The sequence below is a fragment of the Podarcis vaucheri genome, assembly GCF_965113315.1.
Source record: "Podarcis vaucheri genome assembly, chromosome: 3".
Taxonomy (NCBI): domain Eukaryota; kingdom Metazoa; phylum Chordata; class Lepidosauria; order Squamata; family Lacertidae; genus Podarcis; species Podarcis vaucheri.
Window position 1 is genome coordinate 59,386,666 of NC_138761.1, and position 18,221 is coordinate 59,404,886.

General features: G+C 41.8%; 1 protein-coding gene across 2 annotated transcripts; it reads left to right on the top strand.

The window, feature by feature from the left end:
- The first annotated feature begins 1,276 nt into the window (after positions 1-1,276).
- Positions 1,277-17,489, top strand: PPIL4 (peptidylprolyl isomerase like 4). Of its 2 annotated transcripts, none has more exons than XM_082215279.1 (13): positions 1,277-2,014; positions 4,393-4,460; positions 4,817-4,881; positions 5,615-5,732; positions 6,568-6,710; positions 7,541-7,637; positions 9,203-9,319; positions 9,644-9,768; positions 11,240-11,306; positions 12,285-12,396; positions 13,356-13,452; positions 14,399-14,534; positions 16,644-17,489. In XM_082215279.1, the coding sequence occupies exons 1-13, from the start codon at positions 1,945-1,947 to the stop codon at positions 16,836-16,838; spliced, it is 1,410 nt and encodes a 469-aa protein (XP_082071405.1). In that variant the 5' UTR covers positions 1,277-1,944; the 3' UTR covers positions 16,839-17,489. The 2 variants fall into 2 exon arrangements, with proteins under 2 accessions (XP_082071405.1, XP_082071406.1); XM_082215280.1 differs by having other exon boundaries at positions 1,285-2,014; positions 16,647-17,489.
- Positions 17,490-18,221: the final 732 nt, after the last annotated feature.

Consider the following 18,221-nt stretch of genomic DNA (forward strand, 5'->3'; position numbering starts at 1 on the left):
TGGACACTGCAGGAGGGGAGAGTGCTCTTACTCTAGTCCTTCTTGGGGATTTCCTGCAGGCATCTGGTTGGCCACTGTCAGAACAGGAGGCTGGACTAGATGGGCCCTTGGCCTGATCCAGTGGATGGCTCTTATGTTCTTAAGAGGCTGTGAGGCTGCAATCCTGAGAGTGAACCCCAATGAACACACCAATGCAATGGGTTAATGAGTTAGTTGTTATTCTAAAGGTGGGTATGGTTGCCTCTCTAAAAAGACTTGGCTGTTTTGCCATTTCATGAGGGTCTAAAAAAGCACACTAAAAATCAGGTTTTTTGTTTTCAAAAATATTTACTATGAAGCAAAATGCGTGTTAGTCCATTTCACATGGACTAACTATCAGGTCATGAATCAGCTTGCTGCATGATCCAAATTGCCTAATCCCATTGAAATCAATGTGCTGCATAAAGCCAGTCTATTAATGGGACGAAAGTACTGTAGTAATTAAAAAACAGGTGTGCCTGGAAAAAAGTTACTTTATCCCCACCCCACCCCGACAAAAAAGTGTTCATACCTGAGAATCTAAACTTGTCAAGAATAAAAACGTATTTTTAGAATTTGTGAATGTAATGCGGTTGATTCATTTGTGGATGGGATTGATGGCAATAACTCCTCCTAAACCACTTCGTTCTGTCAAATCAATTCCTACTGGGATCTCTTTCCATTTGTTTAGTGAATGATTTACTGTTGCTATGTTGAATGTTGATGGGGACATATGAATATTTACTTAGCCATTACTCCTTCATTGCTCAGTTTAACTCATGATCATAGCCAGTGGGGGGGGGGGCAGGGGGCAGCTGCACCCCCCTACATCAAGCACAGTAAAACAATAGAAATACTTAACAAACTGAACAATTACGTCGGTTCTTCCCCCACCCCGAAAAGTCCAGCCCCCCCCCTAACAAAAATCCTGGCTACGCCTATGGTTTAACTCCTGAATTTTTCTATGCCTGGTGGCTCAGAAGGGAAGGAGCAATTGAAAGGGAAACAGCAAATTGCAGGTTCAGTGGTATTCTTGTGAAATATGTGTATGCCCTCCACAAAGCACAATTTACTGTACTGTTAGGTACAGGCAGCGCCCCCTCCCCAATTTATGCGCGTTCAGAGAGGTTTGTTTGGCCGCGGCGCTGCAGGCACTGCTTCCAGCTGCTGTAACCATAGAGATAGGGAGTTTAGTTAGAGTTATAGAGCAGTTAGACATAACATCCAGGCTCCTTCTGAAGCTGTTTAATTCCAGGAGAAAGAAGTTAGAGCTGCCAATGGACTGCATTGGAGAAATTCCGAACAGTTGTGAGTGGGCGAAAGGAAGGATTTATGTCATAGTGGTTTTTTTAAAATGTGTTTTTCTGAGTTTAAAGCATTTGAAACTTTGCCCCACCAATGCCAATGCAATTATACTATAGGGTCTGTCGTCTGTGGTGGAAAGCGACTTCCAGGAGCTCAATGAAAATCACCACTCTATCGCAGGTTAGAAGCAGTTCTCGGGCTGCATTTGCAGCCAAGGTCCGCGCAGGTAGTTCAAGCATCCCATGCTCGAGCGGATCCCCGGTCAGAACTGCAGGCAGAAGTTTTGCGCTGCTGTCACTTCCAGGCAGGCGCGCTGCGCCTTCACCACGCGAAGCACGACCTGCCTCGCCGGAAAGAGCAGACGCTTCTGCCTCTGCTGCGACCTGTTTTATGGGGAACAGGCTGGTCCCGGTCCCGCTCCGGCCAGTCACACCTATGGAAAACCCAGTGTTTTCTCCGGGCGGTTTTTTACCACCGCCACAAAATGGTGCCTAAAGTCAACGGAGTAGGCGGCTTCTGAGCGCGTGAGTCTGTTGCCAAGCAGGGGAGGAAAAGGCGGAGCGGCGCTGAGGCGGCTCCTTCCGGGGCGAGAGAGGCCGTCGGGAAGCGGAGCGAGGCGCCATGGCGGTGCTCCTGGAAACCACGCTGGGAGACCTGGTGATCGACTTGTACACGGAGGAGAGGCCGAGAGGTGAGAGGAAGCTCCGGCGTCCGCCAGCAGAAGGCCGAACAGGCTGCAGATGCCTTTCCCGAGTGTCCCTCTCCGGCGCGGCCTTTCTTCCCTCGTTGCATTTCTGCGCTGCACCGGTTGGGTTTCTGCACACCGCCCCGCAGGGCCGGTCCTAGGTGGTGTGCCTCCAAGTGGCTCGACCTGCCTTCTCCCACCTTTGGGGGTGGAAGGGTGTCATCCAGGTCTTTTGTACTAGAGCTCCCGTAGTCCATGTTGGCTGGGGCTGAAGGGAGTTGTGGCCCCCAAATTTAGAGGGCACCAAGTCGGGAAAGGCTGGGCTAGACTGTGCAGTCTGGAAGCAAAACAACATCCTTTGCAATGTTGTAGATAAAGAGAGCAAAGCGTAGATCCTCTAGCACAGTCTCTCTTGCGATATATATTTCTACAAGTAAAGTTTCTTCCAGGAGACAACTTTCGTTGATTCTTCGGAAGTCCTACCAGGATTACCGTATTTTTCGCCCTATAGGACGCACTTTCCCCCCTCCAAAAATGAAGGGGAAATGTGTGTGCATCCTATGGGGCGAATGCAGGCTTTCGCTGAAGCCTGGAGAGCGAGGGGCCAGTGCGCACCGACCCCTCTTGCTCTCCAGGCTTCACGGACCTCTCCACAGAGCGCTCCCACTGCTTGCGGAGAGTTGCCAGCATGACGAAGCCTGCGCGCGCTGAGATCAGTGCGTCCAGGCTTCGCGGACCTCTCCGCAAGCAGCGGGAGCCAGCGCTGGGCTCCCACAGCTTGCAGAGAGCTGCCTGTTTGGGGGCTGGGGTCGGGGGAAGCTCGGGCCTCCCCAGCCCCGCGCCTGGGGGGGGGAATAATTTTTTCCCTTTATTCCCCCCCCAAAAAAAACTAGGTGCACCTTATGGGACGGTGCGTCCTATAGGGCGAAAAATACGGTACTTTTAAAATGCAATCTTTCTTTTGCTTTGTTTATTGGTTTTGCCTCATGCCTTTGGCAGTAACTTGACACCCAAAGATTAAGGAGCTGAAGTTTTTCTAATTTTTTATCTATGTGAGTAGGATAAATACTGCAAGGTCTGGATTTGTTCATGTGAGAAGAGGTGGTCCTTGAGGTCCTAAACTATAGGGCTTGATAGGTCAAAGCAAGCACTTTGAATTGATTACAGAAACTAATCAGTAGCTATTGCAATCTAGACATAATTGGTGTACTGTACTCAGACGTTCTGTAAGGGATGCGGGTGGCGCTGTGGGTTAAACCACAGAGCCTAGGGCTTGCCGATCAGAAGGTTGGCAGTTCAAATCCCCACAACGGGGTGAGCTTCCATTGCTCGGTCCCTGCTCCTGCCAACCTAGCAGTTCAAAAGCACACAGTGCAAGTGGATAAATAGGTTCTGCTCCAGCAGGAAAGTAAACAGCGTTTCCGTGCGCTGCTCTGGTTCGCCAGAAGTAGCTTAGTCATGCTGGCCACATGACCCGGAAGCTGTACTCTGGCTCCCTCGGCCAGTAAAGCGAGATGCGCGCCACAAACCCGGAGTCGTCCGCAACTGGACCTAATGATCAGGGGTCCCTTTACCTCTGGTCTCAGTAATCTGGCCACTAAATTGTGCAACAGTGTAACTTCTGAACTGTTTTCAGAGGCAGCCCCATGTATAAAGCATTGTAGTAGTTTACCATAGAGGTTACCAGCATATAAGTAATTGAAGCTAGGTTATCTCTGTCCAGATAGAGTAGCATCTAGGCCAGGGGTAGACAACCTAAGGCCCATGGGCCACTTGTGGTTGTTTAACCGGCCCACAAGCCGCCACTGAGCCGCCCACTCGGCAAGTCCCCGTGCGCTGCACTAAACCAGCGCAGCGCCTCGCTTCTGCGGTGCCAGAAATCATGTCTGTGCATGCTCAGGTGCCGAAAATCGCATCTATGTAGACACCGGAAATCATGTCTGTGCAGACGCCGGAAATCGTGGCTGCGCATGTGATCTGGCCCACAGATCTACCCCAAGTGAGGTAAACCGACCCCTGATCTAGGCAAAGCTGATGGAAGACGCTGCACCATCTAGGCTACTTGTGCCTCCAATGACAGCCGTTGTTCCAGAAGCATTCCTAAACTGCACATCTGCTCCTTTAAAGGGAGTGTAACCCCATTTAACATCTGAACATCATCTTTTCACTGTTATTTTACTCAGGATGACTTATTTATTCTGAAATTTCAGTTAAGGGTTGACTAGAGTGGTTTGTTGGCACAGGGTTTGTTTCCACTAGCCTCTTACTGCAGGCCTTGATGTGTTGTGGATTTTGTTGTTCTTACATATAATGGAGGAACAGTGAAAGTTTCTTTTATTAAGCAAAACATGCAGACTGGTTCATTTGCTTTAAATTTCTTGCAGCTTGCCTGAATTTTCTGAAGCTCTGCAAAATCAAGTACTACAATTACTGCCTTATACATAATATACAAGTAAGTATTTGTTATGATTGATTGTCATGGTTTTTATTTTTATTATTTTAACTGAACATTTAAATCACTAAACACTTTAAAGATTTTATGCTATACAGTTGATAAAGAGAGTTGAACCTAGATCTAGACGATCTTAGATCACGCCCCCTGTACTGTATATTGGAAATAATAGCTTTACAGTCTGCATCATACAAATGTCAGTGCAAGCAGTAAATTTTAATAAACCTATTTTTCTAAAACTCGTAAACTGCCCTGTGATCTTTGGATAAGGGGTGGTATATAAAATTAATAAATAATAATAATAATAATAATAAACTATGGTGATAGGTAACATTATGTGCTTTGCATTCATTCAGAGAGATTTTATCATACAAACTGGAGACCCACAGGGGACTGGCCGTGGAGGTGAATCAATTTTTTGGTGAGTTTCATTTAGATCTTGAATCTATGTATGCTTACCAGGAAGTGAGTCTCTTTGGACACTGTGGGACCTTTGCCCAAGTAAACATGCATTGGAATGGACAATTCATTGGGTAATTAAACCCAGCAGAAAGACCAATAGACCTTATCTGGACTATCTTAGGTGTTCTTTCCCCCTCCAGTAATGCTGACAAATTTTGTGTTCAGCTGTCTAAAGAAGGGAGATTCCCTTGTATGGAACATTACTCTTTTAAAAATGGAAATGAATATTTTTCTCATCTTCGTAGCCAATCCAACAAGATTCACACCACTCCTTTGAACACATGGAACTAGATGCATGCTTGACGGATCAAGGCCAATGTATTGTTTTTCTAAAAGCAGTTCTAAAAGCTTGTGAACGTGGGTGTAGTTACCCTATTAAGAGTTTCTTAGGCACACAGAGAGCTCCTACATTATTTGATGTACCCTATTCATTTGAAAGGAACATGCTTGCATCTTGGTCTCCTATTGAAACAAATAGTGATGATCTTAATAGAAGAGCTTTGCATGCATATTGGAGCATTTTAAACTGATTGTTGGACTGAGGCACTTATAATGAAGTTTAAAACACTAATTACCAGTATTACAAGCACTGCCAATAACTGATCATTTTCTATTCTTGTGGAGGAAAGATGTAAGTAGACTATAACATTTGTTTAGTTTTTTTGTCTGAATATTACCTTTGTGTGTTTCAGCAAATTGTATGGCGACCAAGCTAGATTTTTTGAAACAGAAAAAGTGCCAAGAATTAAACACAAGAAAAGGGGTACAGTGTCAATGGTGAACAATGGCAGTGATCAGCATGGATCTCAGGTCAGTCCACAGCACTGGAAGAGTCTTACAAGAAAGGTGGGATAAGTGAAAGGAGTGATGCCACAAAGAATTAAAATAACAATTTGACTGGGCATAATCCATGCACATGATACATATATGTTCTTAAAGAACAGCTACTAACAAGACTTGCCACAACATTAAAAACCCAAACTAATACTTAAATAGATTGTGGATAAATAGAAGAGCATTGACTCTAAAAACCACAATAAAGCACATGCACAAAATTCCTATACAGTATTGTCTTCCTTTTACTTGTTCACAGTGTCAAGCAAGATGAGATAGTTCTTAATATTGTGGAAAGTATGTAAATTTTAAAATGTTTTAGATTTTTACATGACTTTAGCACTCTTAGGTTTGGAAAGGCATAAAAATGTAAATGTGTAATCTTTGGGAGGAGAGGGAAATCTCAAAGCTGATGATCCCTGAGAGAGTCAGGACCTAAAACTGAGAACCAATATTTCCAAATGGTACTGGACGGCAACCAGTGCAGATGTTTCAAAACATGCATGTGAATATCAGTCTGCACTTATTAACAGGCAGGATTCTATATTTTGTCCTAGCTGAAGTTTCCAAACCATCTTAAAAGGCAGCCCCACATGTAACACATAACATATTACAATAGCCTCTCTTCTGGATCCTGCGCTCCAGAAAAAACAATATATTTCCTGTAGTTCCTAATCCCGTTCAGAATATACCATGATTGATGGTATTGGAAGCTGTTGTTGATAGCAAACAGTCTCAAAGGAAACATCTTAAAATACCTGGAGATTTCCACCATGCAGTTAACTCAAAATAGTTTTGTTTGTTTTTTTAGTTTCTTATTACTACAGGAGACAACTTAGATTACCTGAATGGTGTACATACAGTCTTCGGTGAAGTAACAGAAGGCATGGATGTGTTGATGAAAATTAATGAAGCCTTCGTTGACAAGGATTTTGTTCCATATCAAGACATCAGGTTTGACTCTCTTTTGCTTTTATAGACTACATATATGAGAAAATCCCTGCTTGATCAGACCCAAAGGTCTTTCTAGTCCAGCATCCCCCTCAGGGGTCAGCCAGATTCTTTTGAGAGGGCCACATGCATGACATAGCAATCAATACTTGTTCCCAAATGCCACATCCCAATACCTTCTGATCAGTGGTATACCACCTCTGACACTGGAGGGTCCATTTGGCCTATCATGCCAAACGTTTTTGCTAGACCTATCCTCAATGAACTCGTCTTTCAAAGTCAATTGAACTAGTTACAATGACCATATGCAGTGAATTCCACAAAATAATGTTTTTATTATTTATTTAATGTGTTTATATGCAGCTTTTCATTGCCAGGTGACCTCAGTTGTGCTTTACGTGATGGTATTTTTCTTAACTTTTGGGGGGGTCTGTTCTGAAATCGTTGCCAGTCAGTTGTATGACCATCAGCTCTTGGCTATTTTGGACGTGCTTTTAGTGCGACAGTCTTATGAACTGGCCAAATATGATTTGCCTTCTCTTTTAGCCAAGAGAATATCTCTGCAGTCATATGCTGCAGTAGGATCTGAACCTTCCTCCAACAAAAGCCAGCTCACATGTTTTTGGGAAGCTGCAAGAGCCCTGCACTATACAGTGATGCTCTGTTCATTGCCTGTCTGGCTGTGTGCCATACTTGACCTAAATACTTTCTTACAGATTCTGATTATCCATCTGAGAGGTTAGAGTGTGAGTGTATTTTACTGATGCATTTGTTGCCACAATGCACACATATGCATGAAATTATCCTTTGCTTTTACTGCAATTGTTGTCTAGGATAAACCATACAGTGATCTTGGATGATCCATTTGATGACCCTCCTGGTTTGGCAATACCAGATCGTTCACCAGAGCCTACCAAGGAACAGTTGGATGTGAGTGTTGCTGTTTAATTTCTTTTGATACTGGAGAGGGAGATCAGAAAATAGATAAACAAGGAATATTTACCACCATCACACAAATCCTCAGTCCTTAATCATGGTGCCCATTCAACAGATGCAAAATGAAAAGAGTAAAACAAAAAGAAAAAAGTGAACCTGAACTGGTGGAGATGGAAAGTTTACTACTGAAACAAAAATCAAGCTGTGTCTTGACAGTGAATCCTCTTCAAGGACAATAGTAATGTGTGTTTTTCGGTTTCAGCAGAGTGACTTGCATGAGGAATGGTTCCCAGAGGGATAGTCTCCCTCCACCTGCTGCTTTCCTCCCAATTCAATAAGCAATGTGATAAAAAAGCCTATCCTGAAAGGCATTCATCAATCTCTGATTAAACTATGTTAGACTGGAGCTAACACTTTGTGATGTGAAAGAATTTATATTTTCAAGGGCTGAAACATTCAAACAGACAGATTATCAAAATTGTTATTTCTGGGTATATCTTCCATTTTTATTTGGAATGCATGGCTGCACACACCCCAATGCCTGCAGAAACATGGAGGTGCAATATGTGAAATGTAAAAGATATACTGGTGTATTTTCCAAAGAAGGCATATGTCTGACCAAAGATAAGGAGGAGGATAAGTGTCTTCACAGGCAAACAGGCACATGTGCTATCCATGCCACATTATGTAGCTATGCCTCCTAAGGCGCAGGTTTATATGCCTGTGCTTCAGACATTAACATGGCAGGCAACTTTAGGTTTATAGATACACTGCTGCCTTGAACTTCAGAAATGGAACGGCATCTACACCCCTCCCCTGTCCAGGTTTTAAAAGGTGAAGAAAATGGGGAGAGCAATTGGTGCGTTCATTGTGGAATTGAGAAAAATAAGGGTCATCCTGTAACTCATACTAGAAGGAGAAAAATACAAATTAACTGCTATAATTGTCATCAAGCATGTTCATGTCTGGTGGTTCACAATATAGATTATTGTGATATATGTATGTGATATATGTCAACCTGTGCTAACTTCTTACATTTTGTTGAGTGTATAATTTCAAAAAACACTGTACATAGTACAGTCATAACTTGGAAGTCGAACGGAATCTGTTCTGGAGGTCCATCCGACTTACAAAACATTCGGAAACCAAAGCGCGGCTTCCAACTGGCTGCAGTAGTGTCCTGCAGCCAATCGGAAGCCGTGCCGGATGTTCGGCTTCCGAAAATCGTTCAAAAACCGGAACGCTCAACTTCCGGGTTTTGATCATTCGGGAGCCGATTTGTTCAGGAGCCAAGGCGTTCGAGAGCCAGGGTATGACTGTACTGTGGACAGGACTGTAATCAATCTCTTAAGCTTGAACTCACATCTATATAATGATTGTAAAGTGCTTCTGTATGTCTTCCTGTGTATGTTTACAATTTGTGTTCAGGCAGTAAAGTTAGTTTCAATTTAGCTATGCATTGAGTCACAAATGAATTGAAAAAAATTAACAATATATACTCACTGGCTAAATATTATTAAATAGTTGTCTTTCTTTTATTTGTTTTAAATATAAGACAGAGTGGAAGAATAGGAGCTGATGAGGAGATTGATGACTTCAAAGGGAGGTCTGTTGATGAAGTGGAAGAAATTCTGGCAGAGAAAGAAGCAAAAACTAAGGCTATTCTTTTGGAAATGGTAAATATGTTCGATTATTTAACTCAAAGTCAGCCTTGCAGACATGCATGTGCTTTTTGTGAATATAAATAAAGCTATCACAGCATCAGATATGATGACTACTAGGACTGTCTGTTGAATCTAGATGTAGGTTCAATTTTTTTTAAAAAATCTAATAATTGATCTTGCAATGGGACATAAAGATAAATCAGAAGGATTTTATGCATGCCTAAAAGGTTGTATATGTTAAATAATTACATGTCAAAACATGTCTAAATGTGACTTGCCTGAGATTCTCTATAAAGTGGGACTAAAATCTCCTCTCATATCACACTTGTATTCCAGGTTGGAGACTTGCCTGATGCAGATATCAAGCCTCCTGAAAATGTCTTGTTCGTTTGCAAACTTAATCCTGTGACAACAGATGAAGACCTTGAAATCATATTTTCCCGATTCGGACCAATAAAAAGGTAATTATTGAAAATCTGCACAAGAAGCAAGAAGTTTGCAAGTAATTTTAAAACTCTTCCTTTCTGGGATTGATTGCTCTTCTTTGGGTTTGTTTCAGTCATAAATCTTATATTTCAACCTTGGGCTATTTTAGAAATTTTTAAGACTTGAACAGCAGAGGCGGGTGCTGGTAGGTGGGAGTCGGGAATTTTACTATGGCTAGAAGAAGGTGTTTTATGGTTGCCCTCCCCTTCAGCATGTGTAGAAACAAAGTTAGGGGAAACATGGTGTCACAAGAAGTTGTGCGGTGTCTTTCCCTCTCCTTCCGAGAGTCCTTTTCCCCTTAGATGCACTTTTTCTTCCTCTTTTGTCCCTGCCTCTTCTTGTCAATTCACTTTTGAATTCTACCTCTTTCAAGCATGCTGCTGTCTGCTCCCTAGAACAGTGCCCCAGGGGCTATGGGACAGAGTGGGGAGGGAGGTATGCGCACAGAGAAGGGGCTTTACCTATGCATGCCTCGTTAGGACAGAGTGGAGCTCTGCTAACTGGATTATCCCACAAGCAAAAGGAATGAGCAAGAAATTCTTGCTCATTCTCCCTTCCCCATATGCCTCCTGCATGAGGGACCCTCTTGGGAGAGGGCTGTAGCGGGAAGGGAAGATTGGGAAAGATCTCCTCTCCTCACTGCTTCCACCAGTTGGAGCACCCAGATAGAAAAGCAGGAGGTTCTTCTGGAGCAGAGTTCTACCTGCAAATGGAAGGTGCGCTTCCATTCACAGACGAAGATGTCTGGATCCAAATCATAATGTTGGGTTTCTCAAGACCTGCATTTTTAACACATATCCTTATGCATTTTGCGTCTTCTGATGCAGCAATTGCTTATGAAGCCACTCTATACCCAGAATTTGTGATGTAGGAGGCAGCCCTCTGTTCCTGGTTTTAGACCTAACAGCAATGGCTAGTGCAGTGGTACCTTGGGTTACATACGCTTCAGGTCCAAAAAGTCTTAAGGTGCTGGGCTCTTGTCCTTTCAGTTTAATGATGTGTTGCTGCATCAGGGAAACATTGGGTCAGATGCATGGAATGTTTTCATCACACTACAGTCAACACCCAGTAGATATACAGTGGTACCTCGGGTTACATACGCTTCAGGTTACAGACACTGCTAACCTAGAAATAGTACCTCGGGTTAAGAACTTTGCTTCAGGATGAGAACAGAAATCGTGCTCCAGCGGCGTGGCAGCAGCAGAAGGCCCCATTAGCTAAAGTGGTGCTTCAGGTTAAGAACAGTTTCAGGTTAAGTACGGACCTCCGGAACGAATTAAGAACTTAACCCGAGGTACCACTGTATAGAAAATGTGATCCATGTTAGCAGATACAGAGCTGTTTTTTCTTGGGGACTTGTTGAGGAAGGTTTCAGCCCATTGATATCATACCACTGTTGTCGTTGTCCTGCGATTTCCAGAACAAAATGCTTTACTCATTTTTCAGTTGTGAAGTGATTCGAGATTGGAAGACAGGTGAATCCCTCTGCTATGCTTTCATCGAGTTTGAAAAGGTATGTGGCTTCGCAAAACTGTACTCACAGTTCATTTTATGTAGCATCTTTATAGGAGGGTAAAACCTAAAGGTGTGTTCTACTTGTTTCTTATGAAATGGTTTTATAATGCTGCTATTAAAATTACAAAGGTGGAGCCGCTTATGACATTCAAAGCACCAGTACAACTCACCCACACCCAAAATCTTTAATGACAAATCTTCTGTTGCGAGTTTTAGGAAAGTATTTTCTGTTGGAACAATTCTGGTGTCCTGGATAGTGCATAATGATCATCTGGGAAGATCCAAATGAGCTCTGCTGTAGTTTCATTTCTGTGACTTCTGGGAAGTCACTGCCTCTCAGCTTTAGATCCCCATTCATAAAATATAGCTTACAGTGACCAGTTTCACTGGGATCGTGAGAGAATTAATGGTTGTAAATGTTATATTCCCTAAACTTTCAGAAAGTCAGTTCCTGTTTGGGTGCCTGTTTCCACAGCTGGTTATCCTGGGAGAATGTTGCTTGTGCTCCTTTCAATTTCTGGTTTAGTTTATGCATTTAAGAAATTGAAAATGGCTTGACAGTTTTTAATGCATGGGAAGAACTAGGTTCTTGATTTGCTTCTCTTAAATTCTCATAAATGAATACATAGAACAGTTGTGGTGTGTACGTTGCACAGGGCTGTGGCAGAAATGGTTTTGGATTCCTTGACCATACAGATAGATAGATTAATGCATTTTTGGATAACCACTGTGTAGAAACATTTGGGGTTTCATTACACAAACTTGGTACCAAACATTTTAAGTTGAAACAAATCTCTACAATAATGGATGACACAATATCACAGTGCCAACACAACAGTTGGTGTTCCTCATCCGAAGCATGAGGACTTTTAAGCTACTGGAATTTCCTTTTTCCATTCATATACTGCCGTTGCTGGGGTTTTTTAAAATGTCATCTTCTAATTTTAACTTTACATTTCTCCAAAATGTGTACCAGGAAGAAGATTGTGAGAAAGCTTACTTTAAGATGGATAATGTTTTAATAGATGACAGGCGGATACACGTGGATTTCAGCCAGTCTGTTGCAAAGATTAAATGGAAAGGAAAAGGTAATTTATTTTACGCATTATATCTATAACTTTTTTATTATAACCATCAGTTCTCCTTTAGGAGAGCAGACAAACATTAGCTTTTGAAGCAGTCACGTTCAGGTTTGCTAGTTATGAAATTGCCAAACAACCATAAAATGTGATCTCTTCCCAGTTAGCATCCTATAAATACCCTACTTCTCAAATTGGGTAGTGTATAGTATTTTGTGCTGATGGAGAATAAGGGCAAAGCAATCCAACCCTCTCCCTTACACCAGGCTTCTGGGAAGGTGTTAGAACAAACAGAGGTGTCCCTCCCTAGTTCTGTTAGCCAAGACAGCTAGCCACCAAATATGCAGACAATCAGGAGTGCCACTTGTAGGATCCCTAATGGTAGCAGCCATTAGAAGCTGGGGGAACTGGGAGGCAATGAACATTGAAAGTGAATGTTTCTCAAACGTTTTGAATTGACTACCTTTCTAAAAATCTATTCTTCGTACTGAGAATCACAGACATACCCAAAAATTCAGAGCTTCTGTTAGGCAGATGAGAATGTGGAGGAGTTTTGGTGCGCAGCTGCACATATGCTCTGCTGTGCATGAGAATCTGTAGACCAAGAAAGGGAGACATTAATGACTATTTTAGGTGTCCTTTCTCTCAATTCTCTCTCTTTGCTGAATAGTCCCTTCTTGCTAGCTTGGAACCTCAACTCTAAAAAACATTTAGCCATTTGCATTTTGTGACCTTGAACCATAAGATGGCAGCACATAGCTAAAGATACTCGTTTAAGCAGTGAATTTTCCCTCTCTCCCACATTTTAAAAAGTTTTATATTTATTATTTTGACAATTCCAAATGTTGGGTGTGTAGGTGACTCGTGATTTTTGTCCTGGTTACAAAACTGATCCTGGATTATCTCTCTAATGAGTTTCTTACTTGCATTCAAGATCAATGGCAGCTTCTCTCTCTTCCTATAAACAGGTGGGAAGTATACTAAGGATGATTTCAAAGAATATGAAAAGGACCGTGACAAAACTCCTAAATTAAGTCTGAAGGAGAAGGTGAAGCCAAAACAAGAGTATCCTTTGCAACTAAATAATTATATGTTATTTTTAAAAACTCCTATTTTACTATTTTTGAGTAAAAAGCCTACAACCTGGATACATATGGTCTATGTTTCTAGTTTATTGGAATCTTGCAGTAGGATTGCAAAAAGCATTTTACCTTCAATTTGGTAGATAGATTTTTATTACCTTAACTTCTAATAACTGTTTCTCAGACTAGTAGTTTTTGTATGTTAACTCCTTTGCGATGTAATTCTGTGCATGTAAAATTTTAATTCACTTATTTAGTTAAAATCTTAGTTGAATTTAGAAATGTGGAAATCACTTTTCAATTGGCGTTTCCAACTCCTTGACCAAAACAAAATAGCCCCAGCTAAATATCTGTATTGGGCCATATTCCAGTTTAGTGGGCTTCAAAACAGAGCAGCTCCATCCTCAGGCTGTGGTTCGAATCAGAGTAGTTAACTTTTAAAAATGCATGTTTTCATATAGTGGGAGCTCTGTGTGTTCTACTTGCCCTGCCAATGCTGCCTCCCTCAGACTTGATGATGCTTGCCTGGGTCGTCTTACTGTACAATCTGGCTGAACCACATAGTAACCCCATTACAGATGCTGTGACATGGAGTCTAACCATCATCTCTATGCAGAAATATCTTTTGACAGCTTTTGTTCCCTACTTGTGCCCTTTGAATTGTGCCTTAGAATAGCTGTGAAATGGGGGTGGCGGCATTTGTTTTTGTTATGCAGTTAAAATGGTAGTGTGCATTCACTGGCTTTGACCTTCCAGAAATGAATCCAGAGGTGCACTGAAGTGGACCATTTTACTTTGTCATTTTATTCTCCTGGATCCAGTTCACTCACGTTTTTGCCTGATAGTGCTGCAAGGTGTTACTCTGTTGGCCAACTTGTTGGCTATCCCTAATATTGGTATCCCAAGCTTTCCTTAACAGGCTGCTCTAGCTCAAGATATGACCTTGTATTGGAGGAGGAAGAGGATGACAGCAAAACAAGTCACAGGCACTCTGATAAAAAGAAGAAGAAATGCCACCATTCAGATGATACCGATGAGGATGAGAAGAGGTCCAAAAAGTCTAAGGTGCTAGGCTCTTGTCCTTTCAGTTTAATGATGTGTTGCTGCATCAGGGAAACATTGGGTCAGATGCATGGAATGTTTTCATCACACTTCAGTCAACACCCAGTAGATATACAGTGGTACCTCGGGTTACATACGCTTCAGGTTACAGACACTGCTAACCTAGAAATAGTACCTCGGGTTAAGAACTTTGCTTCAGGATGAGAACAGAAATCGTGCTCCAGCGGTGTGGCAGCACATTGGTTGGACAATTAGATTGTTGAGATTTTCTTCATAAGCCACCCTTTTAGAAGATTCCTGTAGGATTCCAGTCCTCGTTTCTTCTCTTTTTAGAGAAAGTAAGCAAGTGGGCATTTGCATGTCAAAGAATGTGAATTGTTTAACAGTGTTAGGACCGAAGCCCATGTCTCCACAATGCATTCCCCATCTCCAGAGTGGCAATATCCATCTATATTAGGTTATTAGCCAGAAGAGCCAGATCATGGGTAGTAAACCTGTGACCCTCCAGATTATTCTGGACTACAAATCTCATTATCCCTAACTCTTGACTATGCTAGTTAGGACAGATGGGCATTGGGTGTCCCAAAAAAAAATCTAGGTTTACCAGGTTGGTGAAGCCTGCCATACAGCCTAAACATATATTTTCTCAGTTCAGGATCAGCTTTCCCCTGTCTCTTAGGAGCATCGTTTACATTTTTTCCAGCATAGATACAATTTGTCATGGAGCTCAAGAATAGGGGATTTGTGGCCCTCCAGATGTTGCTCGACTCCCAGCTCCCATTAGTCCTAGTCAACATAGCCAATGGTCAGGGATAATAGTTGTTGCCAACCAGTTTCTGCAGGGCCACTGGCTCATCACTCAGGATCTACCTCCTCTGGTCCTGTGGCATCAGAAATGGATTCAGATGGTAGTTTTCACAGTTAGTGACGGTGCAGCTGCTGCAAACTCTGGTCCAGCTGAAAGGAAGCTGATGCTGGTGCAGGTAGCATACTTGAAGAAATAAGTGCTCTGGATCTGATTGCACTTCTCTTTTAAGGAGCAAGTTAATACAGCAGCTTTTCTTCCGGGCTGGCATGTTCTTTGCTGCCACATTTCTCTTTGCTGCTGTTTCTCTTCTCCTTTTGCTTTCTGGTTCATGAGTTTAAGCTTTATCCGCTTTTCCCATTCCAGCACTTTACTTTCTGCTCTCATATCCCAATATATTCTTTCCATGACCTTGGCTCCTACAGCTGCACCATTCTCAGCTGTCTGAAGGTCTCCTGCCTCAAACAATTCCACACTTGCTTTCTTATACTGGATGTTTCCTGTATGATTTATTGATACCATCTCTTTCTTCATGTCCTTTTTCAAAACCAAGCAAATAAAATAAAATAGTAGTAGACTTCATTTGTTTTTAAAAGGAAAGGCATTGAATAATACAGTGTTGCACAACAGCATCAAAAGTTCAGAGCACACATGTCACAAAATATAACAGATATATATTACATTTCTTGATCCTGTAAAACATGCTTGATTTTTGGAATCAGGCTTAGATTTTTCACTTTTGTTGGACTGAAGCAAAGGAAAGGGAAGGGCTTTTATGTAAGCATACAAAGCCTGTGAAACATGCATACTTTCCTCATCCATTATTTATACAAGTTATGTTGGCTGAATCTATTTTACTAATGACAATACTTGGGGTGGGGTGGGGTAGAGATAACAGATATGGTGAAATGATTATTAGGAAACTACATTCTTGTATAAGGAAGGGAGAGTTTTAAAGTTTTTAAAATTGCCCATGATAAATTTTGTTTCTGTATTCTTTTGCTAAAGCAAGTGGTCCTTGCTGCAGAAACCTAACTTTACACGGTTCAAAAACCAGGTGAATGAAGCAACCACTTTAATTCAGCCACACATTGCTGATACTAGGTTGTATCCAAAGATGGTTTGAGAGGAAGGCTGTTCATGCAACTGATCTTTTGCCACAGCCCCAAAAAGAATGCTGTAAGCTCTGATTGCATTTACATCTGATTCTGAATTATGTCATTGCAAGCTTGTGTATTCTTTTCAAATTAATTTGTGTCATTCCTACCCCTTTCTAATCCTTACAACTCTCTGTACATTTCTTAAAGCAGGACCTTGACCGAAGGCAGAAAGAAGAGAAAAGAAAAAGCGAAAAGCGAGAGAGGCGGCGCAGCCGTAGCCGTAGCCAGTCTTGGGACAGAGATGACCGATACCGAAAGTCAAAGGACAAATACCACGAGGAAAAGAGGAAAGCCAGAAGCCCTAAGAAACCCAGAGAGAAGGAGAAGTCAAAGTACAGATGAATGAGGATTAAGAAAAACAAACTCTTCCCCCGGTGCTTTTCTGCCTTTGAGAGCTACAACCACTCCCCAAAGGCCCTTCAGTCTTCCTTTTTGACTTTTGATCCTGGGGCTCTATAGGATGACATCCTATAATGTGGAATTTAGTAGAATTTTGACTGTATTGGGGGGGGGGAGTTGAAGCATTTTGTTCTCAGTTTATGGTGGAATGGTGACAAGACCACCACATTATTTGATTTATTACAGACACCACCCACCAAAAAGGAACCTTAGTATTGTCAGCTGTTAATGGTAGAGGGCATACGTAAAACATTTTTTTTGTCAGCTCTTAAGAGTTACTTGATTCATAATTAATTTCCTACTTTATCTTTTCTGTATAGGAAACTGCATGCAACTGAAGGGTGTGTCTTTATGTGTGACATGGCTTTATTTTGCCATGGAAACCTGCTTCCAGTTGGGGCTTCCTGCTACATGTATTGAAGTAGTGTTCTGTGTCTTAATTACACATGCTATATACACAGTTGGTACATCCAGTTCCTAGACAGAACTGATATCCAAGACTTTGTCACGTGCAAAGTAGCTCTAAATTCCTTTGGTTGTGTGAGGCCTTCACTAAAAGGCCATCTTTTACAATACACATTTCATAATTCAGAAGCATGTTTGTTTGTTTGTTTGTTTGTTTGTTTGTTAATACCTACACACTTCTCCCTGAAGCTGTTTTCTATATGCAGAGATCTAGATTCATTGCAGGAAGAAGTCTCTCCACTTTGTAGTTATTGCAAGGCAAGCAACAAGCAAACTCCACACTAGCATTGAAGTTTCTGTATGTCACTTTAGAGGGTATGAGAAAAGAATCCTTTCTTCAGAAGCCAACAACAGAATTGGAGAAGACCAAGTCATGCCCTGCTAGTGACTGGCTTAGTCCAATAAAATTTCAGCTTAGAACAACATTTCACAAACAGTTGTGTTTCACCATGCTATAAATTACTAAAGTTAAAAACAACCACCACCACCAGGTACAATTTACAAATAGGAATCAGAGTAGGGCTATTTAGTTTCTCTCTACTTCCTTCAATATTGTAATTAACCCCCCTTTACTGCAGAAAGCTAACATAGTGTACAAACAAGAAATGTCTGAGTTGAAACAGCCAGCAGAACTTGTTGCTGCATGCAAAACCAAGCCAGCATACAAAGGAAATGCTTATTAAACCACAACCCAAGGTATAAAATACTTGTAGGGAGGACTGACGTTGGTTTTGCCACGTGTTTATCATTTTCTTTTTTAGATGCTCTGTATTCCTCTGTTATGTATTAAAAGAACAAGCCAGTAATGTATATGCAAATCTCTCAAAGGTTGGAATGTAACTATGCTGTTTTTTAAATGTT